Consider the following 27,873-nt stretch of genomic DNA (forward strand, 5'->3'; position numbering starts at 1 on the left):
CTCTCAGAGCTTGGTCTAGAACCCAGAAGCCCTGACTCTAGTCCCCTGCTCTACCCACTAGACCATGCTCCCTTAAGGACAGAGCTTTTTGCAGCCAGTCCTCTGACCAGCTCAGGGGCTCAGCTCCCCTTTGACAGGCTCCACAAGAGGGAGTGAGGCAACCCAGCTTCACTTGGGGCTAATTAACTCCCTGGGAGGCAGCTAATTAAGCAGGGGCGCACCTGGGCATGGTACAAGGCAGCAGTTCCCAGTTTGGGGAGAGAAAGGACCCCAGAGCAATGAAAGAGAGATCTCCACCACAGCTGGCTTCTCAGGAGGAAGCTGCTGAGGGGGACTCGCCAGCAAAGGACACAGAGGAAGGACGTTCATGGGTGGGACAGGTTCCAGACTGAAAAGCAAATCGCAGAGAAACTTGGATCCTGAGAGACTTCAGCAGGCCCCAGCAGAAGCCCTAACTTAGGGGAATTAGAAGCTGTCCTGAAGAGAGGTCCTTGCAGATCAGCCTCTGTGTAGGGCCTTGACCCAGGAGTAGAGACCCTTCCCCAGCTAGTGCTGAGAAAAGGGCCCCAGGTTCCCAGAGGACATAACCAGGCCTGTTGGACTAAGGCTGACTCAGCCCTTGCCCCCTCCAGCTAGAGAGGCTGGGATGGAGGCCTCTGTGTGACGTTCCATCTCTGGGTAGAATGATGTAGGTCCTGGAAGGGGCACTGCTCAATATACGTAAGCCTTATTGCAGCCCACTGGGGAAACTGAAGCAGAGATGTTCACCGATGCGGCACTCTAGAGTGAGGCCCCCACCACTCTCCCCTTTCACAAATTAAATGGCAGCTTGTTTCTAGTGGACCTCTAACTGCCCCTACCTTCCTGCAAAAAGAAAAGGAGGACTTGTGGCACCTTAGAGACTAACCAATTTATTTGAGCATAAGCTTCCGTGAGCTACAGCTCACTTCATCGGATGCATACCGTGAAGTGAGCTGTAGCTCACGAAAGCTTATGCTCAAATAAATTAGTTAGTCTCTAAGTTGCCACAAGTCCTCCTTTTCTTTTTGCAAATACAGACTAACACAGCTGTTACCTTCCTGCAGTTTCTCTCTTCCCTGCCAGCTTCAAGATAAGTGACTAGGAGCCAGTTGCTGCAATGAAATACTAAGGCTGTGTCCATTTTTCAGAGTAAGTCCAGGCTCTTAACTCAGGAGTTGCGCCCGTAACCCACCTCCTGCCACCCCCCGACCCTCCGCCATGGGAGTTGTGCTTTCAGCATGGGCTGCCTGGCCCTGCCGGGTGGGTTTAAGAGGAGGCTAAACCACTCCAGTGCTGATCTCCCTGGCCTGCTCCTGACTCCCCCCTGCCCCAAAGGAGAGACAGGTTCTCCCACCATTCCTAAGGAATGAAATCCATGCTGGGTGGGGGCTGAAACAGGAGTTGCAGGCGATCCAAGGTCTCCATCTCTCTCTGTTTCTAGAGCTTCTCGGCACCATCTCTGGGTGCAAACGCCTGCCCCACCGGAGCACAGATCTGGGAAATCTCTGCTGTGCCTTCCCTCTCGCTGGGGCTGCTTCAGCCATGGGGTGACCAGCTAGAAAGTGTGAAAAATGGGGACAGGGGGTGGGGGGTAAGAGGTGCCTCTATAAGAAAAATTCCCAAATAGCAGGACTGTCCCGCTAAAAAAAAAAAAATCAGAACATCTGGTCACCCTATTCAGCCGTCACCTTGCGCTGAGCCCCCAGAGGCTGTAAAGAATCAAAAAGCCCCGATTCAGACCTGCTCCCTGCCTTCTGCTGTCCGAATGATGGGGGCCTGACACCTGCATGAACAGCTCACCTGGGCAGGGGCGGATAAGACCCTGCCCTTCCCAGTAGCCGCAGCCTCGGAGCTAGCAATCCTAGTAGCCGAGCCCAGCCCCTGGCATGCTTCGCTCTCAACAGCTCCCCCTCCGCCACTTGGCACCGGGGGCTTCTGGCTCCTCTCCCTTCGCTCCTACTGGCCCGGGCAGCTCGGCTTGGCCAAGCAGGCTTAAGCAGTGGGGAGGGTTCCTTGCCTTGCTGCACCGCAAGGAGTGGGCTGGTTCCTGCGTATTGGGGCCCAGCTGTGCCAGGGGCCTCTGTGATTTGTCAGGCAACCAAACTGACCTACAGCAGGGAAGGAAAGGGAGGATGTGGGGGGCAGGGAGGATGCTCCCCTTATCCCCCCTTCAGTGAACGGGGGTGTGTGTGCAGAGGATGGGGGAGAGGTGGCTGCCTTGCCCCCTTTCACTGAGCTGGGGGTGCAGATGTGCCCAAACCTCCTGCAGGCCCAGCTGAGCCTCGACCCATCTGCCCACCCTGCAATGGGGGACCTGTTTCATAAACCAGAAGCAAGAGCATTTGATTCAGTGTGCGAGTGTCCGGGCCAAGCTCCTGTCTCATGCCAGCTCACTTAGATGATGCTTTTAGTTTAATAAGGGCCATTTCTCTTCTTTTTTTTCCCCCCATCTGTTTTTCCTTCAGACGGTTTGGATCGATGTTAATAGGCTGCATCAGAGCAGCATCGGCCCCAGCCAGCAAGCTGCTCTGAGAGCCACAGGCCTCTGCCATGGCAAAAGGACGGTACCCTAGGCTCTCAGATACCACAGTAATGGGCACCTGTAAGGACCTGGGTGAACCAGGGTCTCGTCCGGGTCTCCATGCACACTTTGCTAACTCTGGGTCACCCAGCGAGCCAGCAGGAATCTTTCCCAGCCTGCTCTGAAAACATAGTCCAGGCTCTACAGGTAAGAAGTCAGCTGTGGGCCTTGGGAATATTCTCTTCTGCCCCCTCCCCAAGTCAAAATAACAGCCTCTGCCCCAGCCTCCCCATGCCCCTCCAGCCCAGCATCCCTTCCCTGCTTTCAACACAGAAAGCAACAAGATAAAGTCCAGCTCTGACTGTCTCCTCGGATCGGGCTCCTCCACCCACCCTGCTCAGCCCACACCCTAGATCCTCCCTCTCCAGCCAGCTCCTCCCACTTGCCCTACACCTGGGTGGGATCATGACCCACTGCCCTCAGGCAGACAGCAGAGCCCACTTAATCCTTTCCAAGTTGGTGGGACAACCTGCCAAGGGGGTGGGGGCTGGTTCAGGGGAGTGACAGTACCACTGTCAGGTGGTGTCTCCCCCTAATGGGGGAGTTTGTAGGCGCCCGTGACAGCATCCTCAGTAAGTTGGAATTCGTTTTCTCCTGCTGTCCACTGGACCCTACGGCATGACCCTTTTCAAGCTCCACACACTGCCTTGGCTAGCTGAGGCCTAGATGACTGGTTAGGGTCAAGGTAAAGGTTTCTCTTTGCCGCTGTGCGGTTTGGGAGGCCAGGGAATAGTCCATGGTGCGTCGTAGGGGCCCCTGGTGCTAACTGTGTAAACGTCACTAGGCCAGCAGCCCGGTGGGTGCCAGGTATGTCTCTGTTATTGATTCCCCGATGTCCATTCCTGGGGCGGGGGATACAACGTGCATTTCAGTTCATTGCTTTACCCTCTTATCCTCCCCTTGCCCGGACCCCTGCTGCCCCAGACTAGAGAACGTGCTCTGTGACTGGAACAGAGACGCGCTCCTGGGCAGAGCGGTGGCCCGGCTGCGAGCTGCCCTGCAGGAGTGTCCCAAGGGAGGCTAGAGTCCACGCTGCCACGGGGCAGAAGACCCTAGATGGGCTTCAGAATGTGGCTCCCAAGCAGCGAGGGGAGATTGTCTCCCACCACCGAAACATGGTGGGATTTACCAGAGGTAAGGACGTGTGTGAATAGAAGTATGGCCCAGTGGTTGGGGGGCTCACCTGGGTGTGGGTTCAGTTCCTGGTTCTCCCACAGACTCTGGGGGGGGACCCTGAGTGAGTCTCTCTGGGCCTCAGGTCCCTGTCTATAAAATATATTTAAGGGCAGTGCCCTGCCTCACAGGTCAGGGGTGGGGGGTTGTGAGGCTGAATACTGAGGTGCTCAGACACTATGGCAAGGGGGGACTGGGGGGCAGCCAGAGGTAGATCAAAGCACCGGACTCCCGGGAATGGAATTCAGGCTCCGGAGCGAGAGACGTGCCTAGAACCTGCCCATGGAGCAGGAAGCCGCGGGCACGCCCTGGCACCCGTGCAGTCCACGCCACAAAAGGCAAGAGTGCAGCTGGGTGCATTGGGGGCTGCACTGGTGCCCTGATACAGAACCTCCCTCCCCAAACTCTGCCCGGGGCCTGTGTCCCAGCAACGCTGTGCCGGCAGGGAGGGCAGGGCTGGGTGGTCTCCATTACCTGGGTGCAATTCAGCACTGTCATGAAATGTCAGCTCACCTGCGGCTGTGCACTCTGTACTGGGGATTTGCCGAATCATTTGTTTGGCCCAGCTGCTAATTTTTGTTAAAGCAAATCCCCTGGGTGTGGGGGGCTCTGAAATGCAACATCTGCTCTGCATCCTACTGGAGCTGCTGTTCTCTCCCAGCCCCTGGATCTTTTCCCCCCTGTCCTCGCTGAAAGCAGCTCTGTGGGGCCCACATCTGGGATATGATGGTTAATTCTTACCCGGCAACATCTGGGTCGCTCATACAGGGGCAATCCTACAGTGCTGTTTTTTTATTTGTACTCCGGCAGTGCCGGTTGAGATCAGCGCCTCATTGTCCTGGGCGCTGCACATAGACGGGGAGAGGCTGCCAGTCTATCTGGGAAAAGCAAAGCTGAAGGGAAACTGAGGCACAGCAAGATGAAGCAGCTTGCCCAAGGTCACACAGGGAGTTTGGTGGCAGAGCCAGGGAGTGAACTGGGGGGTCTTGACAGGTCACTTGCAGGTTTAAACTAGAGTAAATAATGGATTCCTTGTAACTTGAAATCATGATTTGAGAACTTCAGTGACTCTGCCAGAGGTTAGGGGTCTATTACTGGAGTGGGTGGGTGAGGTCCTGTGGCCTGCAACTTGCAGGAGCTCAGACTAGATGATCATGGTGGTCCCTTCGCTGAGTCTCCTGAGTCCCCATCTGTTGCCTTAACCACTAGCCCAGCCGTCCCTTTCTAGAGCATCATCTTTCTCCTAGGCACCCTTCAATCTATTCCCCTTTTCCCTGGCCTCTCTGAGCTCTACAGGCATCATTTAAACCCTGCAAGGCCCTATGCATGAGGGCAGTGCTGTCCCCATTGTATAGATGGGGAAACTGAGGCACAAAGCAGCAACAAAATAACTTGTCAAACCTCGCACTGCTATTGGGTGCCACGCTGAGAATAGAACTCCGGAGTCCAGGCTCCCCGGTTCTGTTCTCTGCTCTGCTCCTCTCCGTGCAATGGGAAAACTCCCCTCCCTGTAGCCACCTCCTCTGATTTCAGGGGGCTGAACGGCTAGTGCCCCCCGGGATCTCTCTTCACACAGTGGTGCAGTTTGAGAAGAGAACAGAGGCAGCAGCTGTTTGTCACAGGTTCCCACCTGGCTACCTGCCCAGGTGGCTAGGGTGGCCATACATTTAAGCCCTGTCCCAGCTGCCCTGACTTTTTGGATAAAAGTGGGCATTTGTCCCATTTGCTCTTGCGAAGAAGTGGGGTGCGGTGGGGAGGAACATGGTGGGGCGCGGAGAGGAGATGCCAGCCCCGTGCAGGGGGGAGGTTGGTCTGGAGGAGGGGGGGAAGGAGGGTTCCAGTGGGGAAGGGGGCAGGCAGGGTTCCAGTGACCAGGGAAGATCTTGGATGTATGTATCAGAGACTTCGACTGACAGACGGCAACTGACACTAATGCCTCCCGTTGCTGGGTCAGAGCCGATGAGGAGGAAACCCAGCAGCATTATTCTGTCCGGTCCGGTATAATTCAGCTCGTCAATCAGCCGCTGACCCAAGAGGAAGTTACATTTTATGTCTCTCAGAGCAGCACTATTCAGCCATGGGGGGGACGATGGGGAAATCCATTTCTCTCTGGATCTATTTTGTGGCCATGGGAAAGCAATCAGTTAGGTGAGGGTGTTGTCTTGCTCAAAGGCTCTAAGACAAGGGGCTTAATGCAGCCTGGCATACCAGTGCAATGCCTGAAGATAGCAGTTATTTGTAGTAGAGCTTCATCTGCTAAGATCGGGCCCCGTTGTGTTAGGTCTGCACGTACACAGTAAGAGAGAGCCCCTGGTCCTAAGGGTTTGCCATTTAAATAGATCAGACAAAGGGTGGGAAGGGAAAGGGACTTGCCCAAGGTCACCTAGCATTTCAGTAGCAGAGCCCAGGTCTCCTGAGTCCCAGTCCACGGGGCCCGTTGCTTCTCGAGCAGCACCTGCTTCTGGCTGGGCTCCAGTTGTCCCACCGCACTGCACCTTCAGCTCAGAAGGCCAAGCACGGGCCTGGAAAGACTGTCCCAGATACGCCAGCAGCTTTGCTGAGGCAGCAGAGAGCCACGGAGCTACCTTCTCCCGCAGGTCCTCTCTGTGTTCCTGGAGGGATCTCCCTTCTCTTCCTTCTCACCTGCACCCAGCGCAGGGCATAGCTGCTGTTCTCCATAGCCTCTGTCACCCAGCACGGCCTGTTCGTCCCTGCTCCTCAGGGGCTGAATTCATAGACTCTAAGGCCAGAAGGGACCCCTGTGATCATCCAGTCTGAGCTCCTGCATAACACAGGCCAGAGAACTGGTTCAACCCTGTTTCCAATGACCTGGGCGGTGGTGTCCTGGGCTGTGCCTTCCGGGATGCGGCTGGGGTGGAGACCATGTGGGGTTGCTCCTAATCCCAGTGACTTGAAACCTTTCACGGTCGGCATCTGCCCCAGAGCTGGAAGAAACGGTCAGGATCTCGGCGGCGCCTGAGCGAGACCCGCTCTGATAAGGAGCCTGGTTTTTAAGGGCAAGTTCCCAATCTCTGCTCAGGGGCTACCATTACCAGTGTAAAGAAGCAGGCCCCTTCTGTGACCTCCCCCTATCCCCATCTGACTTACACTCACTGCCTGCCTTCATCTAATGCGTGCAGTGTCTGTGCACAGCCAGGCCAGAAAGACTCCATAGGGGAGGGAGAAGGGGGTTAGAGAAGGGGATGGTGCACCAGGATGCCTGGGTTCCATTCCCAGATCTGGGAGGGGCGTGTGGCACAGTGGCTGGAGTGGAAGTCAGAATTCCTGGCTCTGCTGCTGACTCATTGAGTGACCTCGGACAAGCAACTTCCTTTCTCTGAGCCTCAGTTTCCCCCATTGAGGAAGCAGGGCTAAGTCCTACCTACCAGGGTGAGTTGGTGTTTTATGACTGACTAATGCTGGTAAAAACAAGCCCTTCAGCTGGAAGGCCCTAAAGACGAGCACGGCATTCTGCTCGCTTGGGCTGGGGTGGGTACATAAGGGCCAGGGAGCTGCACGCCAGCTGGGCAGAGAGAGAGTCAGTCTGTTAACAGGGCTGTAAGGGCCCCACTTTGGGGATGGCGCAGGGAGAGGAAAATTAACGCCCACTGGTTAATTAACAGCAAAGTGATACAGAAACGCAGACACAGCCGTTACTGGTGCTAGGTAATTGCTCTCCGGCCTGTCCCATTGCTGCCCAATAACTAGCTCTATTCAACCTCCCTCCCCACCCGCCAAAAAAAGGATGGCGCAGAGCAGGCCTTGGCCCTCTCCCTTGCACAAGCAGGCCTGTGTCGGAACATCACTGGAGCTGGATGATTTAAAGGGCCCAACGGGGGCTGACGCTCCCAGTCAGCTGAAGCCAAAAGCAGAGCAGGGCTTCCCGGTGGCAATCCATTGACATTGGTACCGCTCCGGCTCTGTGGTCGCTCCCCTCCTTCTTCCCCCACTCCGCCCCCCCCCCACATCTGTCTCCAAGAATTACAGCGGAATAGCATGAAATGACATGACAGGGAAAGATGCTCTGGAAGGTGAAATGGACAAGGTCAGCGCAAGGGCTATTTCCAGCTGCCTGTCTTTTCCAAAAACCAAACAATCCATCCCAGGGGCTTACAGATAAGTCAATTGTTTTTAATAACGTGGGAGAGGAAATATTTGTAACCAAAAATAAATAAATAAATAAAATTAAAAGGGATGGACTGTTTTGTGTTAGGCCCCCTCCTTGGACTGAGTAAAGATCAAAAATGTAGAGTCTAGCCTGGAAGACATGGAGAGAGAGAGAGAGAGAGTGTGTGTGTGTGTGGGGTGGGGTGCATGCACACACAAAAGCATGTACACAGCTACCCCCTGCTAGATGGAATCAGAATGGCTCAGCTGTGTGTCATAAGCCCTATACTGCTAACAACAAATGGGGAGTCTCATTTAGGTAAAGTGAGAGGGGCCTGTGCTTTTGGTGCAAGAAAGCTCTGGCTTTGAGCTTTGCTTTGCCCCTGAGCCTCTGCAGAAGAGGCGGCAGCTATGGGCTTGATTTGTCCAAGGATTTGAGCCCTCCCAGCTCCCTCTACAGTCCGGAGGAGCCATGGGGCCCTGGAGCCAGCTCATAGCTATTAAAGGTCTCGTGTGAGAGGAAGTGATGGCCTCATGCACCAATCGATGGCTGTGTTAGCCATGGCTGGGAGCTGGACCTCTGGGAGTGTAGCCATTGCAGGCTTAGCTTAGCCTGCCCAGCCATCCCCTCGTATCCTTGAGCAGCAGGTACTGAGGAGCCAGAGCTGCATTCTGAGGGGCTGCCCGCACCTTAAATTCAGCCCCCACGCTCCTGCCAGCTCCCCGGCCAATCCACTCCATCCTTCACTCAAAAAAACATGCGCCAAGAAGGGAGAACTGGCCACGTTGCCCCTTGGATTGTTAATCTCGTTATCAGTTGCTTTATATCTATTTATATCTATTGTTAATCTCCCATCTGGTTGACTGGTCCAGTGTGACACTGCATGGACTGTTCTCGTTAGGCCTTCAAAAGGTTTCCTTCTCCTGCCCTCCCCTTTGAAGCGAGACAGATCTCCCCCACTATCATGCCCGGGAGGAATTCATTAGCGTTCACTCATTACATTTGTCTGAAGATCAATATATTTCACCAGCTGGTACTTGGCTGGGGTGGGGTTTTTTTGGTTATTAATTTAATAGATTTTCTTCCTTTTCTGCTGGCAGCTGGTGTTTGTCTTCGGGGGTGAGAGGGACCTCATCAGAAATGCAGATCGGTGAACCACGAAATCCATCCCCCCTTGGCCACATGTCGCTCATCTCCCTAGGACACACATGGCCACTGCCTGGCCTCTCCCTGTGACCACAGCTGGGTAGGCGATCAGCTGATGCCATTGTCTCCTGTCCATCCTCTCAGGATATGGTGCTAGCTCTTAAGAGTGGCCTGCTAAAGGCAGCGTGAGCAGCCTTCTGGCCTTGGTAAGAAGGAGCCAGGGATCTAGCAGAAGGGCAGATCCCAGTGAAGGAATGCTGAGTGGCCAGCACGCTTGTCCTTGGTGCTTTAAGGTGAATAACAGGGAGGCCCTGGCTTGCAGCGAGAATTAGTGGCTTGTACCACAAAGGACAGAGGGGTGAGCGCAGACTCAGCAGGTGCCCAGAGAATGATGTGAGCCAGATGGAACGGGGGACCCTAGCCTCCTGCCCTGTTCTCCAGCTGAAGGACCCAGTGCCACAGCCATCTGACTGGCTAATGCCTGGGCTATTTTAATTTTATTAGCCATTTATTAGCTCAGTATTATCATGCCACAGCCACACTCCGGCTGCCTCAGGCTGGGAATCCTCTTAGATTGCCTCCTGAGATAAGTAGCATCTGGCCTGGTCTTGCCCCGCGGGAGGGGAGCCCACAAAGTGCCGTGGAGAGGTGCGCGGGCGAAGTAGGGGCTCCGCGCTCCCCTCTGAGCGCTAACCCCTGTGTAGGGCTGAGGCTGTCGTCGTTCAGCTGGGCTACAAAAGTGATCCCCTAACACGTCTCTCTCAAGAGCAGCGGGATTAGCTTCTGTGTCCTAAAGATCCCCTGTTGCCTGGCAGTCGCAGCAGGCGAACGTATTCCCTTCCTGGCTTAAACAGCCATGTAGCGGCACCATGTAGGGTTTCACCCCAGAGGCGGCTGCACTGCAGCCATGGCTGAAATGATGACTGTCTATAGGCACAGGCGAGCGTGGGATGATGCACCAGAAATGTAAGTTGCCATCAGGGGGTCACCTGCACAAGATTATCCCTACCATTTCTCCTCCAGAGCTGCATAGTCACTAGGTTGTCCATCACGTGGGCAGCAGGGCTGTCCAGTGGCTAAGGCAACCAGGAGACTGGTTCCAGGCCTGGCTCTGCACACTGGCAACCAGGAGACTCAAGTTCCAGGCCTGGCTCTGCGCGTGACCTTGGACAAATCATTTCCCCGCTCTGTGCCTCAGTTTCCCCTCCCGCCTTTGTCTGTTTGTCGCCTTGAGCTCTTTGGGGCAGGACCTCACTGAAATGGGGGGTTAGATTAGCTAAATCCTGCTTTAGCTCCCTCGCAGTGGGGCTGCTAAGTTCACGTTTGTTAAAGGTATCAAAATGCCAAGGTATCAACCCTTTCGGTCCCCCCTCAGGCCCGGCCTGTGAACAAGGTTGGGCGTGTTGCTTTTTCTTGAGTAGTTGTTCGCTGAAAGGGACAAGGCTCCAGCCTCGCTCCAGCGAACTCCTTCCCGAGATGTTCGCCAAGTACGTGCCTATTGAAAAGGCCCCGTGTTCTCATGCAGGTCACACACGCTGCCTGGCACAGCTGGGAAAGGCAGAGGAGGAGATGATTGGTGGGCCGGGGGCGGGGGAGCTCTGCTTATTAAAAGACAGTGAAAATTCTCCTGGAATTCCTCTGGATTTATGGCCTGAATCTCATTCAGCCCCTTCCCAAAGGCCTTCCCCAGGCTCGGTGTTATGACAGGGAAGGCCAACGGAATGCATAATGAAGTGTAAAAATGTCCCCACTACTGCAGCACCCCTGGGCCTCTGGAGACAAAGGGCGCTGTGCTGATAGGGGCATGTGCCAAGCCGGGCATGTTTGCTATGGGGCTGGGTTGAGCTCACGCATGCACTGTGGGTTGTGCAGGGTTCGGTGTGTGTTGCCGTATGGATTGCCCTGGGGCCTGAGAGTCATGTACAGTGGAGTGTGTCAAGGCTGACCTGTGGGTTGGCCAGTGCCTGAGAGGTGTGCAGTCGTGGAAGGTTTCTGTTGTGTGGCAGCAGGCGGATTGGGTTGTGCGAGATGAGTGGGCGGACGCCCGGGGAAGGAGCGGGGGCGCTGGGTTGTGCAGGGTTTGGGTGATTGCATGCACTGCACGATGTACATGGTTTGTGAGTTGTGTAGCTCAGAGTGGGTGCGTTTGCAGGTTGGGTTGTACAGGGCTTGTGTGGGTGCATGCCTGCGTGGTTTGTGAGTTGTGTAGCTTGGGGTGGGTTGAGGGAGCATGTCTTCACACTGGGCTGGGGCTGAGGGGTGTCGTAGGGTGAGCCCTGTGTGTTGTATAAGGTGATGTGAGTACAATGAAAGGGCAGCGCGTACTCGGAGGTAACTGCACCACGCACTGAATGGTTACCAAATAAAATGGAGAGGAAGGAGCCAGTCCTCAATAGGTTCCAAGGAAATCACCCCTAAGGCTCTGGGTCCAACAGGACTCAAAGAAGGCAAGGGTTGGTTTGTTTTCCCTGACTGATAAATACTCGGGTTCATGAAGGCAGAAAGCTTGTAAGCACCAGGTATCCTATCCTTGTGGCCAGAAGGGCTCTCTCTCAACGAGAAATGCTGCAAGGAGTTAGCTAGTGTTGCTGTGTGCGATATTGCCTACTAGTGGATGGAATCTGAACTGTTCTCCTGTGTGTCATAGACACCTCCCTGCTAACAGAGATTCTCCTTTGGCTCAAGTGCTAGGCCCTGGGCCTAGAAGGGTGTGGGTTACATCCCAGCTGCTGCTGGGTGGCTCCAGGTGGCCCTGGTCAGAAGCACAGGGAGAGCCGTGACATCCTAGGTGCCTACAGATTTCTTAGCATTTTTTAAGACGTAAGAGTTAAACAGACACAATCTTACTGGCAGGCTGCTCTGAGCAGGGCGAGAGCACACGCTGGTGAGAATGCTTGTGCCCTGTCTACGCTCATTCCCCCCGCCATTGCTACCCCTGGGGAAGCTACACCGGCTGTGGGAGATTTTACTTTAGTGGACTTTTGCCTCACTATTGCCCAGGGGCTCTCAGCCTTCTGTGTAACATATGGGAACCCAGAGGGCAGCAATCGGGCACAGGTTCATCACACTGAGACCCCTCGCTCTCAAAGCACGTCGAGAAGGTGGGGCTGCGTCATCGTCTTCCTTTTCCAAATGGGGAAACCGAGGCCCAGAGGTGGGACCTAGCGCCACCGTGTGTCCGTGGCAGGGTCGGGATTAGGACACAGGTTTCCTATTGCCCAGCTGTGGCTCTAAGCACTCAACAAGACTGCCTCTCCTTTGGGAACCTGGGGGCTGCATCCGGCCCTTAGTTTTCATTGGATCCACAGTCTCGTGTTACAAAATGATAACCTGAGAGGAAGGAGCAGACGGGTTATTTATTATTACTGTTGTTGTAGGTTTCTCCAGACAAATCCCACCAGGGGCCAGAGATTAAATAACTCCCCCCCCCCATCCCCATCCCCTCACCCTTTGCCAGCCTGGCCTCTGAACTTCACTGAGACGTTTGCTCGTGGCCAGCCGTGCCCGGCCAAGGGTGCTAAGGATCGTTGGTGTTTGCCCAGCACTCCTTGGCAAAGCCAGGCTCCACACTGGGTGTGTGTGTGTGGGGGGGAGGATCTCCAGGAGGGCACTTGGGCAGGACGAGGGCAGGGGGCGTTTTTCTGCCAGCCTCCCCTCGCCTCTGGATTCCCTTCTGCCTCTCCTCCCTCTGGCAGCCGTGTCCCCTGGCATCTTCATACCCCTTCCCCTGCCTTGCTGTGGTTGCCCACCCCCCTGCCCTAATCTCTGCCTTCCTTCCCCCCCCCCCCAGCCAATACAAACTGCTCCCGCTGCTGCCCCTGCTGCCGCAGACGCTCCATGGCAGCCCCGCCTGGAGATCCCAGCACCTCCTCCGCTCTCCCAGCCTTCCTCATGCCCCTTCTCCTCCTCCTCCGGCACCCAGGGCTCCTTCCTCCCCAGCGCCCGCCGCCTCCTCTCCCGCAGCCTAGCCCCCCACCCAGGGCGAGGCGGGGACCGGGGAGCGCCCAAACTTTCCCATGGAGTTTCTGCGGGCGCTCTGGCTGTGCGTGGGGGTGGCGGGCAGCCTCCTGCCGGCGCCCTGCCAGGGGCACCCCCAGCCCTGCGACATCCTCGCCAGGGTCGGGCACTCGGTGCGCCTGGGCGCGCTGCTGCCCCCGGGGGGCGCGCAGAGCCGGCTGCGCAGCGCCCTGGCCAGGGCGAGCCGGGCCAGCCGGTTCCCCTACAACCTGAGCTTGGAGATCGTGCCGGGGGCTCCCCGGGAGCGGGACCCGGCCTCGCTGGCCCGCTGGCTGTGCCAGGCGCTGATGGTACAGCGGGTGGCGGCCGTGCTGGCCTTCCCCGGGTCCCGGGAGGAGCTGCTCCAGCTGGAGTTCCTCTCCGCCGCCCTGGAGATCCCCTTCCTCAGCGTCCTGGAGCTGGAGCAGCGGATGCCCTTCAGCACCCAGGTAAGGGGGAGGCGCTGCGCCCCCGCCCCGCCCGGAGCAGCTTCGGCTGGGCAACAAGTGTGTGGGGGTGGGGGGGGGGTCTGGCTTGGCCAGCCCAGCCTGCTCCCCTGGCTCAGGGCTGGTCCGAGCCCGGGAGCTCCTTGGCCACACACGGGCTAGGCCAGCTGGGGGGGGGGGGTGGCGAGGGGGACACCCCACCCCGCTGTAGCAATTCCCCTGCTGGCAGGAAGAGGATTTGGGGAGGTGGGGGCGGGGGCCTCCTTGCCCACTGAATCCAGTCCCTGCAACTCCCAGTGCAAGCTGGGGAAGCTGCAGTTGGGACCCTTTTCTCCTCCCCAGCCTGAGCCCTGGTTGCCTGGGGGGCAGTTCTGGGTGTCCAGCAGCACTGCGGCTGGGGGAGAGGGAGGGTTTGTTGTTGGGGCTATTTTTTGGGGGGGGGGGAGTCTGCTCTGTATGCAAAGAAGCAGAAGAGACTCCTGGTTGCAAATCCGCACTTGCAACTGGCAGCCTCTTCCCCTGGGCCTGCCACCCTGGAGCAGAAGGGTTGCGTATCTGGGTAGGCAGGGGGGCTGGGGAGAGCCTGGTGGGGTCCCTGTTTCGAAGGAGGCTCTGCTTTCTGTTCTCCTGGCTACCTTGCGCTTCCTTCCTGCCAGGGGTCTTGCCCCAGCTGGATCCTGTCTCTGGAATGACTCAGAAGGGCTGGTCAATAGTTTAGCCACCTAGAAGGTCCCTGTGGTTTTGAGCTTTAGTCACAGCCAAGTTCAGACCTATCCATCAGGGGGCATATTTATAGTTCGGGGTCACTTTATTCGCAAGCCAGGCCAGCCTCCTTCCCCGTTCATCCCCCGCCACCCCTATGCACCTGCGGGAGAGCAGTGTTAATTGCAGTAGCTGGAGGGGGCAGGGAGTGGGGTTCCGGAGGAAAAGGCCCCCGTGCAAAGGAGAAGTTCCCTTTAGGGTGCATCCATTCCTGATTCTCATGGCTTTACTGCTGGGTGTGAGTTTCTGTAACACAAAGAGGCACCGTGTTCCAGGCTTCTTGCAGTGAGGCAGGTTCCTGCCGCATCCAGAGAGGAAGGTGTTTAGATACCATGCTGATGTTTGTAATATAAAATCTAAGGCCCCAATCAGCAGGCAGATCCCAGCAGGGCCATAGGTATCTAGGCCTTAGGCCATAGGCCATAGACCATCCAGGGGCCTTTCAAATGAGACCTTAACCACCAACCCCCAGGCGCTCTTTGTAAGATTATGCTCTCGGTCTCAACGTCCCCAGTGTTGTGTGCTGGCTGCTGCTTCCCACCCCAGAGGTGGCTGCATCTTCACAGGCGCTGTATGTAAAGTCCTTTGGTGCTATGCCAAAGAAGTATAGACAAATGACTGATCATACAATGGCAGGTTCGAAAGGGGTTTTTTTTTGTGCATGCTGCTGTCACACGGGCCACCTGAGAAGCTTCTCTCTATATTCCTCTGGCCCCATTAAATCAAGCAGGGGCCTGGTCAGCATCTCCTGTACTGGGGGGATAAATGAACATGATGTAGCCAGCAGAGAGGAGATGTTGGTAAGTGTGGGGAGAAACCCCTCTAAAGAGAGAGGTGGCGTCCTCCAGGGCATAGAAGAGACAAGGGTCAGTTGTCACAAGGCTGCAGGACACAGACAAACCCTGTGGTTCTCTCTGGTCCCCTGACTGCTACTGCATGTCAGAACCTAGGGACACTTTAAAAGGGCCTGATTTCCAGGCCACGCTGAGCGCCTGCCCTCTGAAAACAAAGTCCATTTCTCTGTGCATATAAAATCTCCCCACTGTATTTTCCACGGCATGCATCCCATGAAGTGAGCTGTAGCTCACGAAAGCTTATGCTCAGATAAATTGGTTAGTGCCACAAGTCCTCCTGTTCTTTTTGCGGATACAGACTAACACGGCTGCTACTCTGAAAAAAGTCCATTTAAGTGTCTCCAATTGGGCACCCAAAATAATAGCTTTTAAAGGGTGGCACTGCTGGGTGTGGCGTGCACATCCACATGGGTGCTGGAACAAGGGGTATGGGAGGTGCTGCAGCACCCCCTGGCTTGAAGTGGTTTCCTTTATACCCAGGGTTTACAGTTTGGGTCAATGGCTCTCAGCCCCCCCCACTATAAAAATTGTTCCAGCCCCCCCATACATCCAAGGCCGCTGGAATCTTTGTGAACACCCACTGTGGGAACAGTGTCTGTGTGACCCTAAAGTAACAGAGCAGGGCCCGGCTCACTCCAGAATGAAACCCCTTTCCTGCAAATCGCCCCATCAATAGAGCTCTGGGGCTCTCGGTCAGTTGCCCGGCAAACAGCAGAGTTTGTGCTCTCAGGAGGAATTTATTTTAGCGTGGAGCCATAGCAGGCCTTATCCTGTGGTAACACATCACAACAAGCAACAGACCAGCCTCTCAGCTCTCCCCTATCTCAGCCCTCATCTTTGCCTGCCTCCCTGCCCAGCATTCTCTCGCTTTTATTATGGGGAATTATTTCCATCACACACAAGGCTTTATAAAGCGGAGGAGGTGGGGTGTGTGTGTGAACTTCATTGATGCTACAGGAATGACTCTGCCGGCTGCTTTGAGCATTGCTGATTTATTAATGCCGCCCGGCATTCCCTTGATTCGTAAACCTTTTCCTGCAGCCCCTGTGGGCTCATGGGAATGCAACGCAGAGGGAGGGTAAAAAGTGCCCTAGGACCCAAGATGAAGCCAATTGATCGATTTGGACAGGGTCTAATTTTTCTTTGCATGGAATTGACGTTACTATTTAAGCATATAGGACAGCTGGGCTCTGGGAACTGTCGGGACACTCAAGCCCAGAGGTACTGCTACATGGGGAGGGATAGCTCAGTGGTTTGAGCATTGGCCTGCTAAACCCAGGGTTGTGAGTTCAATCCTTGAGGGGGCCATTTAGGGATCTGGGGCAAAAAAAAAAATTGGGGATTGGCCCTGCTTTGAGCAGGGGGTTGGACTAGATGATCTCCTGAGGTCCCTTCCAACTCTGATAGTCTATGCTGTATAGACTTTAAGGCCAGAAAAGACCATCATGATCCTCACCCACCCACTCCTCTAATAGACCCTGGACCTCTGGCTGAGTGACTGACGTCCTCAAATCACAGTTTAAAGACTTCAAGTTACAGAGAATCCACCATTTACGCCGGTTTAAACCTGCAAGCGACCCATGTCCCATGCTGCAGAGGAAGGTGAAACTCCCCGCTGGTCTCTGCCAATATGATCCAGGGGGATGTTCCTTCCTGACCCCAAATAGGGGGATCAGGTAGACCCTGAGCACCTAGGTGAGACCCAGCAGCCAGACACCTGGGAAAGAATTCTCTGTAGTAACTCAGAGCCCTCCCTACCTAGCGTCCCATCACCAGCCGTTGGAGATATAGATGTGCAGTGAGAGACAGTCCGTGCTCCAAAAGAGCTTACAGTCTAAATAGATGCGATGGACAAAGGGTGCGGGGAAACTGAGGCATGAAAGACTAAGAAACTTGTCTCAGGGCAATGGTAGAGCTGGGGACAGAACCCAGGGATCGAGTGCCAGTCCTGTAACCCACGCTGCTTCTCCATAGATATATATCAGAGGAGTGGCCGTGTTAGGCTGGATCTGTAAAAGCAGCAAAGGTTCCTAGACTAACAGACGTACTGGAGCCTAAGCTTTCGTGGGTGAATGAATCCCCACTTCGTATTCACCCACGAAAGCTTAGGCTCCAGTACGTCTGTTAGTCTATAAGGTGCCACAGGACTCTGCTGCTCTTCCATAGACATAGTTAGGAATAAAATCCTAGCCCCCCACTCTGTGTATCTTCCTGGCCACATTGTACTTAATAGAGATTGTAAGTTCCCTGGGGCATGGCACAGTCAGTGATAGAACCCAGGGGCCCTGCTGCCCAGCTCCCTGCTCTAACCACTTAGACCGGGCTAGCTGGTGCAGCCCCCTATTCTTGTAGGTCTGTGCAGTCTGGTGGTACCTTGTAAAGGCAAACCCAAGCTCCCCCGGCTGACCAGGCTGGCCTCTTGCTAACACAAGTATTTTGCACTCCCATCACACTCTCCCTTCGAGGAACTCCAAGAGCGTTGCTTTGCAACCATCACGTTACGCTTCCCAGCAATCCTGCGAGATGCTGGTGCAGTATTATCCCTATAAGCTGAGGGCCAAAGAGAGGCTGGAACGCTTTCCCAAGGTCACACAATGAGCTGTGGGCAGAGCTGGGAACAGAACCCAGGAGTCCTGATACCCGGTCCCCCCCCCCCACACTAGACTTTATTCTCCTCCTGGAACTGAGAACAGAATCAAGAAGTTCTGGTGCCTATTCCCCTTTCTCTAATCACTAGATTCCTCTCCTCCTAGAGTTGGGAATGGAACCCAGGAGTCCTGGTGCCAATCTCTTGCTCTAGCCACGTAATCTCTCCACTGCCTGATGTGGGTATATGTATATAGAGAGAATGGGTATGAGCTGGAGTGAAATGTACCAACCACACCAAGCCCTGGTTAATTCACTGCCAGTGGGAATAATCCCTAATTATTGGACCTGGCTCCTTTCTTTCTTACTGTTTCTCTACTGATCTCTTCCTCCTGTGCAGCAGGCTTGACATCAGTGCTAGTTCATGTTCAGAGACTGAGACCAGACGACTAGCTTCTGAAGGAGAGCTGTCTTGGCAGCTGGGTCCCTTTTGCTTTGTGTCTAAAGGTGTAAATGGAGGGGTAGATCAATGCTGTTACTTTCCCAGCACAGACGCAGAGACGTTCCATAAAAACATACAATCCTCTCGCTGGAAGGTTGCAACATCACATGACTTCAGTTCTTAAAATTCAGAACAATAACACAAAAGAACCTAAGAACAGAGAGAGACAAAGCAGGCTGCTCCCTAAAACAGAGTGGCCCAACTCACTCCACCTTAGTCTAGGTAGGCTCTCTGCAGACTAATTGCTGAAACTGAGCTGGTATGCTTTCCCACAGAGACTCCTAGCCTGCAAGCAGAAGCAGGAAATCCCTAGCACCTAAAGGGATAGCTTGTAATTTGAACATCATTTTCAATATGCCACAAGAGAGAAGGTTTTCCTCCTCCCCTTCCATTATATTGTGGGTATGAGCTATGGATGGGTTCGACCAAACAACATCTCAGAATCACTTGGAGCTCCATTGGAAGTAGGAGCACTTAGCACCTTGAAGATTTGAGTCTTTAAATGACCATGTTCTGTTGCATTCCAGTCATGCCCCTCTAAGGGGCATGAACATGGGTAGGTAAAGAGCAAGAGGAAAGCCAGCCTTGTGAAATGATTGCTGGGCTGGGCCTGCGTGGCTGTGGGATTGAGTCCTTCCTCTGCCATCAACTCCCTGTCTGGCCTTGGACAAGTCACTTGACCACTCTGTGCCTCAGTTTCTCCATCTGTAAAGTAGGGATGATCTTTCCTTTATCTTGGCGATTTAGATTCTAAGCTCTTTTGGGCCTGTCTGAACAATCATGCAGGATAGGTCCATCAGTGACTCTTAGCCAAGACGGTCAGGGATGCAACCCCATGCTCTAAGTGTCCCTAGCCTCTGTTTGCCAGAAGCTGGGAATGGGCGACAGAGGATGGATCATTCAATGATTCCCTGTTCTGTTCATTCCTTCTGAAGCATCTGGCATTGGCCACTGTCGGAAGACAGGATACTGGGCTAGATGGACCATTGGTCTGACCCAGTCTGGCCGTTCCTATGTTCTTAATGCCTGGCACAGCAGAGCCCCGATCATTAAATAGGTAATGATCATACAGTGTGAGGGTGCATTTACAGCTCCTAAGTAGGGTCTGGGTGCAAGCAGCTCAACTTCCACGTGGTGTACAGAAGGAGAGTCACTTCACAGGGTGAAGCTCCCTGATCTGTGTAAGGGGATGAAGTTAACATCCTGCCCAGTGCTCCCAGATGAATTTACGCTCCTCAGGAAGTGATGAAATTAGAATTTTCTTTAAAACTTTTTATGAAGGGCTCTGGATAATGGTGCGTGTGTGCAAGAGAGAGAGATCGCTGCTCTGGGTCAGTGCCGCATTAGGCATTTCCATTCTACCCCCCCCCCCCATTTCCCTTTGGCAGTTTTAATTGGATTCAGAATCCTTCCCTTCCTGCCCTAAACTCTTATGCAGTGTTGCTGTCGGCCATTAAACAGCAGCTGAATTCCACCCCAGAGGCGGCTGCATCTCAGTGTAGGATGGAACAATCTGTGGGTGCGTCTCAGAGGTCCTCCTTGCACAGCTCCCACTTTGACGATGGCGCCCAAATATCCAGCAAAGCATGCGACACCCCCTCCACACACACACACCCTCCCCCCCCTTAGTGTGACTGGGAGCAGAGCCAGAACCCCTGAGGAATTGTTTCTCCTCTTTGAAGCCTTCCCTTTGCTCTCTTGGATTTCGTGCCCTCTCCTGGCCACTCGCCTCCTTGCCCATTTCCTCTGTGAATTGACTGGAGTTTTATTTTTGGCGTGAGTCAGCGCTGCAGTGGGTTTTATTCCCGTGTGGTGTTTTAGATTTAAATGCATGCAAAGCCGCCGGTCCAGAGGACATCAGTATCCCAGGCCATAGGATAACGGGACAGAGCCCAGCAGAGACCAACGCCCTCCATGCCCCAGAATTGCCAGTCAACACACCATACCCCTCCCCCATTGGGAATTCACAGGAGCCCTTCTCTTCCCCATCAGTTGCAAATAACTTGTCCACTCCCTTTGGAGACAGAGACACCCTCCTAGTCTGGTGGTAAGGATCACTTCACGGCCATGAGCGGGTGGGAAAAGAGGTTCAAAGGCTGCATGAGTTCCCAGAAGCTCCTGTTCCTATTTGGTGTTTTGTTGCCCCCAAGGCCACAGGCACTAGGGGGCGCTGTGCTGCAGGAGGCAGTGTGGATGACTCAACGGGGTCGGCAGTGCCCGTAGTATTCTAGTGCGGCGTGAGGGGGTGCTGGGTGTACCCTGGTTTGTTTTAGCATGGTGACCCCAGTTCCCTCGGTCATTAAACACTGCCTCCCTAAAGTTCCTCTTGTAACTTCAGTTTGGCCCTTCCTGTCTTAACCAGCGGGGCAGCCTTTCTGGGCAGTTGTTAAACAGCTGCTGCATTCCACTCCCGAGGTGGCTGCCTTTAGTGGTGGGAGGAAATGATCCCCATGTCTCCCTTACCTAATGGCCAGGAGGGAAGCTCAGAGATCTTTGGGAGGAAAGTTCAGTAGAAGGGCAGAGGAGGAGAAATTCCTCTAGATGACACTGAGTTTCTGGTAAAAAGAAAAGGAGTACTTGTGGCACCTTAGAGACTTTCTGGTGTGTCCACATGAGTTGCCATTACACCCCCTGGTTACAGTACAGACATATCTTATAGATACGTACAGCGCCTAGCGCAGTGGGGCTCCCAATTTCACCTGCCCCTGTAATACACAGACCAATAAGTAAATCTCACTCATCATCTCGGGGCTTGCAGAATCCCTTCCACCTGCACATGGACCGGAAGAGCCCCATGGAGACGCTGGTGGACGTGCTTGGCAGCATCCTGCAGACCAACAACTGGCACGAGATCACCCTGGTGCTGTGCCACACCTGGGACGTCTCTGGCTTCCTGGATTTCTGGACCAGCAGCACCGACCTCTTCCTGAGGACCGTCCTGGACCTGAGCTACCTGGATGAGCCGGGTGCCACCAGCTACCTCCGCCAACACTTAGAGGAGCTCGAGGAGCTGGCCGGCCCAGTGCTGCTCTTTGGCTGTGACGCCCGCCTCTCACGGCTGGTGTTCAGGGCAGCCTCGGAATCCGGCCTGAGGCTGCAGGACTTTCACTGGATGCTGGGGCAGCCGTTGAATGTGGACGAGCTGCAGACAGAGGGGCTGCCCCTGGGCCTCCTGGCTTATGGGGAGGTCAACAGCCCCACGTTGGAGCAATTCACCCAGGACGCGGTGGAGTTGGTAACCCGGGCCATCTCCAGCGCCATGTACGTCCGGCCCGACCTCACCCTCATCCAGAGCACGGTGAACTGCAACGACAAGCACGTGGAAGGCTCGGAGTCCTCTGGGCACCACCTCTCCAGGTAAGCTTGGAGCCAGCCCCGTCAGCGGCTCCTAGCACGTGGGCCAGGGTCTGTCTCGCCCAGCCGCTGCCCCCTGCTGGGGCATCTGCTTCTCTTTGAGCATTCAGACAGCCAGACAGGCTTTCCTGCCACTGGGGGCTGGGCGCAGAAAGAGGTTGCAAGCCGGCAGCGATGCCCCGCCGGTCCTCCCACACCCTCCGATGCCCCCTACTGGTTGGCCTTCCTCTGCATTTGATTTTTAGTCCAAGCACTGGAGTCTCTCTGTTTGATGTTATGGGATGGTCCAGGGTGCCGGACTGCAAGAGCTGGGTTCTGTCTCAGGTCTTAATGCTGACCTGCTGGGTGACCCCATGGCATGTCACTTCCCCTCCCTGTGCCTCAGTTTCTCATTTGGGTGACATTCTCTGGCCTCTGCTATGCAGGAGCTCAGCCCTAGATGGTCATAATGGTCCTGTCTGGCCTTAAAAATCTAAGGTTTGTCAGGCTGGGTAATAATAGGGAGGCAGTGGAAAGACCACTGGGCTGGGACTCAGGAGACCTCCCTTCTATTCCTGACTCTGCCACTGACCAGCTGGGTGACCTTGGGCAAGTCACTTCCTCGCTGCGTGCCTCAATTTCCCCATCTGTATGATGGGGAATTACAATACTTCCCTCCTTTGTAAAGTGCTTTGTGATCTTTGGGAAAGGAGCAGTTGGCGTTGTTAATACCTTGCACTCCTCTGGCACTGCACTAACTAACCCTTGCAATTCCTCTGTCAGGAGGAGGGGTGAAGGGAATTATTTATTGTTATACAGATGGGGAAACTGAGGCACCAAAAGTCACTTGCCCAAGGTCAATACAGCAAAGCGGTGGCAGAGCTGGGACTAGAACCCAGGTCTCCTGACTCCAGCCTGTGCTCTGACCACTAGGTCATGCTTCCTCTTGGAAGATCAGCAGTCCGTTCAGGCACTAACCCTTTCCTGCAAGAGGCTGTGTCTGTGCAGAAGCTGAGTGGGAAAGGGACCATGTCGCTTTAAATCTCTGAGTAACATCCCCAGAAAGCTGCTGTTATAGAAATGTGAATTGTGCTGAGGCCCTGACAGCCCTGCACAAGGCAGCGTGGGCTGGGTCCCTTCCTGACCCTCCCAGCAATTGGCCTGGGCCCTGGAGCATGGCATTTGAATCCTGTTAATTACAGCTACCAGAGTCATGAATGGTCCAGCTGCTTTAGAAATGCAGCAAAGTGCTCCCCCCTCCTCTGGGCCTCTCTGGCAACTTGGGCTCATGCTGGAGACGTTACTAGTGTCTTAATGGGCCCGTTCCAAGGCCCGGGAGCGGGAGGGGAGCAGAGGGAAGGCGAGCGAGAGATGGAAAAGGAGAGACGAGGAGACTGGAGCTGATGCCAGAGGAAGGCTCAGCTGGGCAGAGGGTTGTTTTCTGGGATGCTTTGGCAGCCTTGGTTGGAAAATGGAATCTCCCCCCCCCACGCCCGCCCGCACACGCCCCTCCAATCCCCCGTGCCATGTGTGATCTGACATGAACTCATGTTAGCATTGACACACACGGGCCCATTCCCCGCGGAGCCACACCCAGAGGCCCAGGCACTCAGACATGCATGGCGACACACATGTGGTCACATGTCCAGGCTGACAGGCAAAGATATGCATGTCCATGCATGCACACACTGCCCTGCATGGTTGCATGTCCAGTCTGATACGCGATGATATGGATGTGCACACACAGACCGGCACACATATCGACACAGCTCCTCCCTGCACACCTGCACTCGGGAGGCCCTGAGTTTCCCCGCTTGTCCAGCCGGTCTGGTAATAATCGGCCCCTTTAACCAGGTCACAGACATTGCTGCTGAAGATTCCCGGCCCAAGGGCGCCCCCACCCCCAGCTCTGCCAGCGCCCCTGCCTCTCTAAAACCCTCAGTTCAGCCAGTCCCGGAACGACTGCCCAGCACGGAGCAACCTCTGCTCTCAGAAAACCATCAACTGAAGCACTCCTTGATTTGGCAAGTGGAACCAGGCTGGGGGAGGCCCCCCCCCCCCCCAGGTCAGGTCCTTGGGCTTGGAGCAGCCTCTTCAGGGTCCTGAAGAGCAGGGGGTTCTCAACCTGGGGGTTGTGACCACCCTGCCCTTCCCCTGTTGTTCACTGGGGGGCAGATCCTGGCCAGAGCCCAGCTAGATGGGGGAGATCGGTGCAGAAAAGGGCGAGACTCCCAGTATTTCCGCTGCTGGGTCCCCTCCAGCCCCTTGGGTCTCCGAACACTCATCAATTTCCCCTCCGTCCAGAAATCCCCTCCTGCCCCGATCCGCCTGACAGCCTGTTCAGTAGATCAGCTCCCTCCTGCCACCGTCCCAGCCCGGGGCCCCTGGTGTGCTGGACTCAGGAAAGGCATCACTGTGGCCAGACCCTGTCTACAGCTCCCTCCTGGCCCCATTGCTGTGGCTCTGTGCTCAGCTCCCCGACCCTGGGGATGTCAGCTGCCCCATGCTTCCTCTCTCCCCTCCGCCAGGTTCCTGGCCAACACGTCGTTCCACGGACGGACGGGGCGGGTGTCCGTGAGGAACACGTCGCTGGTGCACACCGAGCGCGGCTACCGGATCTGGAGCCTGCTGCGCGACTCCCTGGGGGCGCCCACCTGGGTGACGGTGGGCAGCTGGCAGGACGGCAAGCTGGAGGTGGAGGAAGGGTTCTGGCAGAACCAGCTGCCGCGCAAGAGCCCGGAAGGCAGGGGTGGCTTCTTGCCTGTGAGGGTGCGGGTGGTGACACTGGTGGAACACCCGTTTGTCTTCACGCGGGAGGTGGACGAGGATGGGAGCTGCCCAGCCGGGCAGCTGTGCCTGGACCCCCACACCAACGACTCGGCCGTGCTGGAGGCCCTCTTCGAGGCGCTCACCGCCAAGAACGGCTCGGTGCCCCTGGCATACAAGAAGTGCTGCTACGGCTACTGCATCGACCTGCTGGAGAAGTTGGCCGAGGACCTGCCCTTCGACTTCGACCTCTACATCGTCGGGGACGGCAAGTACGGGGCCTGGAAGAACGGGCAGTGGACGGGGCTGGTGGGGGACCTGCTCAGCGGCACGGCCCACATGGCCGTCACCTCCTTCAGCATCAACTCGGCCAGGAGCAAGGTCATCGACTTCACCAGCCCCTTCTTCTCCACCAGCCTGGGCATCCTGGTGAGGACCAAGGACACGGCCTCACCCATCGGCGCCTTCATGTGGCCCCTGCACTGGACCATGTGGGTGGGGATCTTCGTGGCCCTGCACCTGACGGCGCTCTTCCTGACCCTCTACGAGTGGAAGAGCCCCTACGGCATGACCCCAAACGGGCGCAACCGCATGAAGATCTTCTCCTACTCCTCGGCCCTCAACCTCTGCTACGCCATCCTCTTCGGGCGCACCGTCTCCAGCAAGACGCCCAAGTGCTACACCGGCCGCTTCCTCATGAACCTCTGGGCCATCTTCTGCCTCCTGGTGCTCTCCAGCTACACGGCCAACCTGGCCGCCGTCATGGTGGGGGAGAAGACCTTCGAGGAGCTCTCGGGGATCCACGACCCCAAGGTGGGAGGGCCATTGCGCTGCCTTGGAGGCGGGAGGGATCCGAGGGGTCGGGGGATGTTACCATCTTCCCTACCCTCCCCACGCTGGTCTCCTCTGCATCCCGGTTTCCTTTGGGTGGTGGCCACTCCAGCAGCCCACCGCTCTTTAGTACCATGCTGGGGCCTTGGGGTCAGGCCCAACTCCAAGAGGAGAGTGCCCCCCTACCCGTCACTTCGCGGACTCCAGAGCAAGAGCGTTATTAGCGCTAGGCCTTTTGAATCTTGTCCATGTCATTCCCAACCCATCGTTGTGTTGGGCTGTCGCCTGGAGCTTTGCCTGTTGAGCCACCCGCCACACCCCGTTTTCCCAGCTGGCTCCCGGCTGCTGCTGGCTCTGGGAGCGACAGGGGCAGGGGGTGTAAAATCCAGTGGATGGTTCAGTAGGGGGTGCTCTTCCCTCAGAGCCGTCTCTGAGCCATTGGCCCTGCAGTGCTGGTGCACTTAAATCCAAGGTCCTGTCTGCTTGCAACCTCAAAGACCCCAGAGTCCTTTTCCTAAGAGTTAGGGCGGGGGTTCACCCTGAGTCCTGGCCAGATTCCAGTTGGGGTAATTCTGCCTCCCTTAAAATCCCTCTCCCCTGCAGTTCAAGCTAGATGCAGCATGCTTCCTCACCTCCTGTCCTGAACTGCTGCTGTTTGCAGAGAAATACCTCCACCCCAGAGGTGGCTGCATTCCAGTGGTAGCAGTGATGCCAACTAGAGGAGGGGCAAACCCTACCGGTTCCCCCCGGGTTTTGCACTTGCTCATAGTTCCACACTAAATCAGTTCGGCTGATGCCAGAGCCGCCCGGAGCATCGCTGTGGCTGCGCTCTTATAACCCCGCTCAGATTTGGCCCGGCCGTCCAGACAGAGGGGCGGCTGGACCAAATGGTGCTGCCCCCTGGCTCCCGGCGTGTCTGATTCCTGTATGGCAGAGTGCAGGGGCGGCCCCCGAGACAGCTACTCCGGCTGGCGCTGGCTCCCACGCGGTGTAGCTAAGAGAGGAGAGACTCCCCGGCTGGGGGTGGGGGGACTGGCATGTGCCCCCTCCCAAGAAACATCTTACTTGGTGCCACTGAGTGGTGGGGAATGGAGCCTGGCATGTACAGCCTGCGACTCCAGGTTAGACGGGCAGGGCTGGTGGGCTCGGGGCTAGCACGTTTCGTGGCATGTGGGGTTCACTGCTTTGACCCCCCAACCCCTCCGGTTCCCTCCCCTGCTCACCCGCCTTGCTGCTGGTATTTGCAAGCCGCACGCCTGGTCCTCTTTGCAGCTGCACCACCCCTCGCAGGGCTTCCGCTTCGGCACGGTGTGGGAGAGCAGCGCCGAGGAGTACATCAAGAAGAGCTTCCCCGAAATGCATGAGTACATGCGGCGCCACAGCGTCCCCACCACCCCCGCCGGGGTCACCATGCTCAAGTAAGGGGACAACAGCAGGGGCAAGCTCAACGCCCGGGGGAAGGCGGGTGTGTGCCCCGGGCTCATTCGCCATGAACTGGCCCGCGCGGGAAAGGAACTGTGTGTTTCTGGGCTACCGCCCCTCAGTGCGCTGCACCAGTCTCCACAGCGCCCCCTGCTGGGGCTGGGCTGGAGTAGGCGGGAGCTCCCCCCACAGCCAGTACCTCTGCCCCGCTTCCTACAGCGCCCCCTGCTGGGAGAGGCTGGGCTAGAGTAGACGGGAGCTCCCCCCACAGCCAGCACCCTGCCCCGCTTCCTACAGCGACCCTGCTGGGAGAGGCTGGGCTGGAGTAGACGGGAAATCCCCCCACAGCCAGTACCCTGCCCTGCTTCCTGGCAGCACCCCCTGCTGCGAGAGGCTGGGCTGGAGTAAGCTCCCCCCACAGCCAGCACCCAGCCCCGCTTCCTACAGCGCCCCTGCTGGGAGAGGCTGGGCTGGAGTAGACGGGAGCTCCCCCCACAGCCAGTACCTCTGCCCTGCTTCCTACAGCGCCCCCTGCTGGGAGAGGCTGGGCTGGAGTAGACGGGAGCTCCCCCCACAGCCAGCACCCTGCCCTGCTTCCTACAGTGCCCCCTGCTGGGAGAGGCTGGGCTGGAGTAGACGGGAGCTCCCCCCACAGCCAGCACCCTGCCCCGCTTCCTACAGCGCCCCTGCTGGGAGAGGCTGGGCTGGAGTAGACGGGAGCTCCCCCCACAGCCAGTACCTCTGCCCTGCTTCCTACAGCGCCCCCTGCTGGGAGAGGCTGGGCTGGAGTAGACGGGAGCTCCCCCCACAGCCAGCACCCTGCCCCGCTTCCTACAGCGCCCCTGCTGGGAGAGGCTGGGCTGGAGTAGACGGGAGCTCCCCCCACAGCCAGCACCCTGCCCTGCTTCCTACAGTGCCCCCTGCTGGGAGAGGCTGGGGTGGAGTAGGCAGGACCTCCCCCCACAGCCAGTACCTCTGCCCCGCTTCCTACAGCGCCCCTGCTGGGAGAGGCTGGGCTGGAGTAGACGGGAGCTCCCCCCACAGCCAGCACCCTGCCCTGCTTCCTACAGCGCCCCCTGCTGTGAGAGGCTGGGCTGGAGTAGGCGGGAGCTCCCCCCACAGCCAGTACCTCTGCCCTGCTTCCTACAGCGCCCCCTGCTGGGAGAGGCTGGGCTGGAGTAGACGGGAGCTCCCCCCAAAGCCAGCACCCTGCCCCGCTTCCTATAGCGGCCCCTGCTGGGAGAGGCTGGGGTGGAGTAGGCAGGACCTCCCCCCACAGCCAGTACCTCTGCCCCGCTTCCTACAGGGCCTCCTGCTGGGAGAGGCTGGGCTGGAGTAGACGGGAG

At 56.5% G+C, this 27,873-nt stretch overlaps 1 protein-coding gene across 4 annotated transcripts in view; it reads left to right on the forward strand.

The window, feature by feature from the left end:
• Positions 1-12,866: 12,866 nt before the first annotated feature.
• GRIN3B (glutamate ionotropic receptor NMDA type subunit 3B) overlaps positions 12,867-27,873 on the forward strand; it is a 47,856-nt gene continuing 32,849 nt past the window's right edge. For 3 of the 4 annotated variants that reach the window (XM_073324559.1, XM_073324557.1, XM_073324560.1), the window contains exons 1-4: positions 12,867-13,474; positions 20,934-21,532; positions 24,037-25,087; positions 26,378-26,523. In XM_073324559.1, coding sequence (XP_073180660.1) covers positions 13,046-13,474; positions 20,934-21,532; positions 24,037-25,087; positions 26,378-26,523 — 2,225 coding nt within the window. In that variant the 5' untranslated portion in view covers positions 12,867-13,045. Of the gene's footprint in view, positions 13,475-20,147; positions 20,223-20,933; positions 21,533-24,036; positions 25,088-26,377; positions 26,524-27,873 lie in introns of those variants that run through there. The other variant, XM_073324561.1, reaches the window with a different exon arrangement.

Source organism: Lepidochelys kempii, chromosome 25 (genome assembly GCF_965140265.1).
Source record: "Lepidochelys kempii isolate rLepKem1 chromosome 25, rLepKem1.hap2, whole genome shotgun sequence".
NCBI classification, from domain to species: Eukaryota; Metazoa; Chordata; order Testudines; family Cheloniidae; genus Lepidochelys; species Lepidochelys kempii.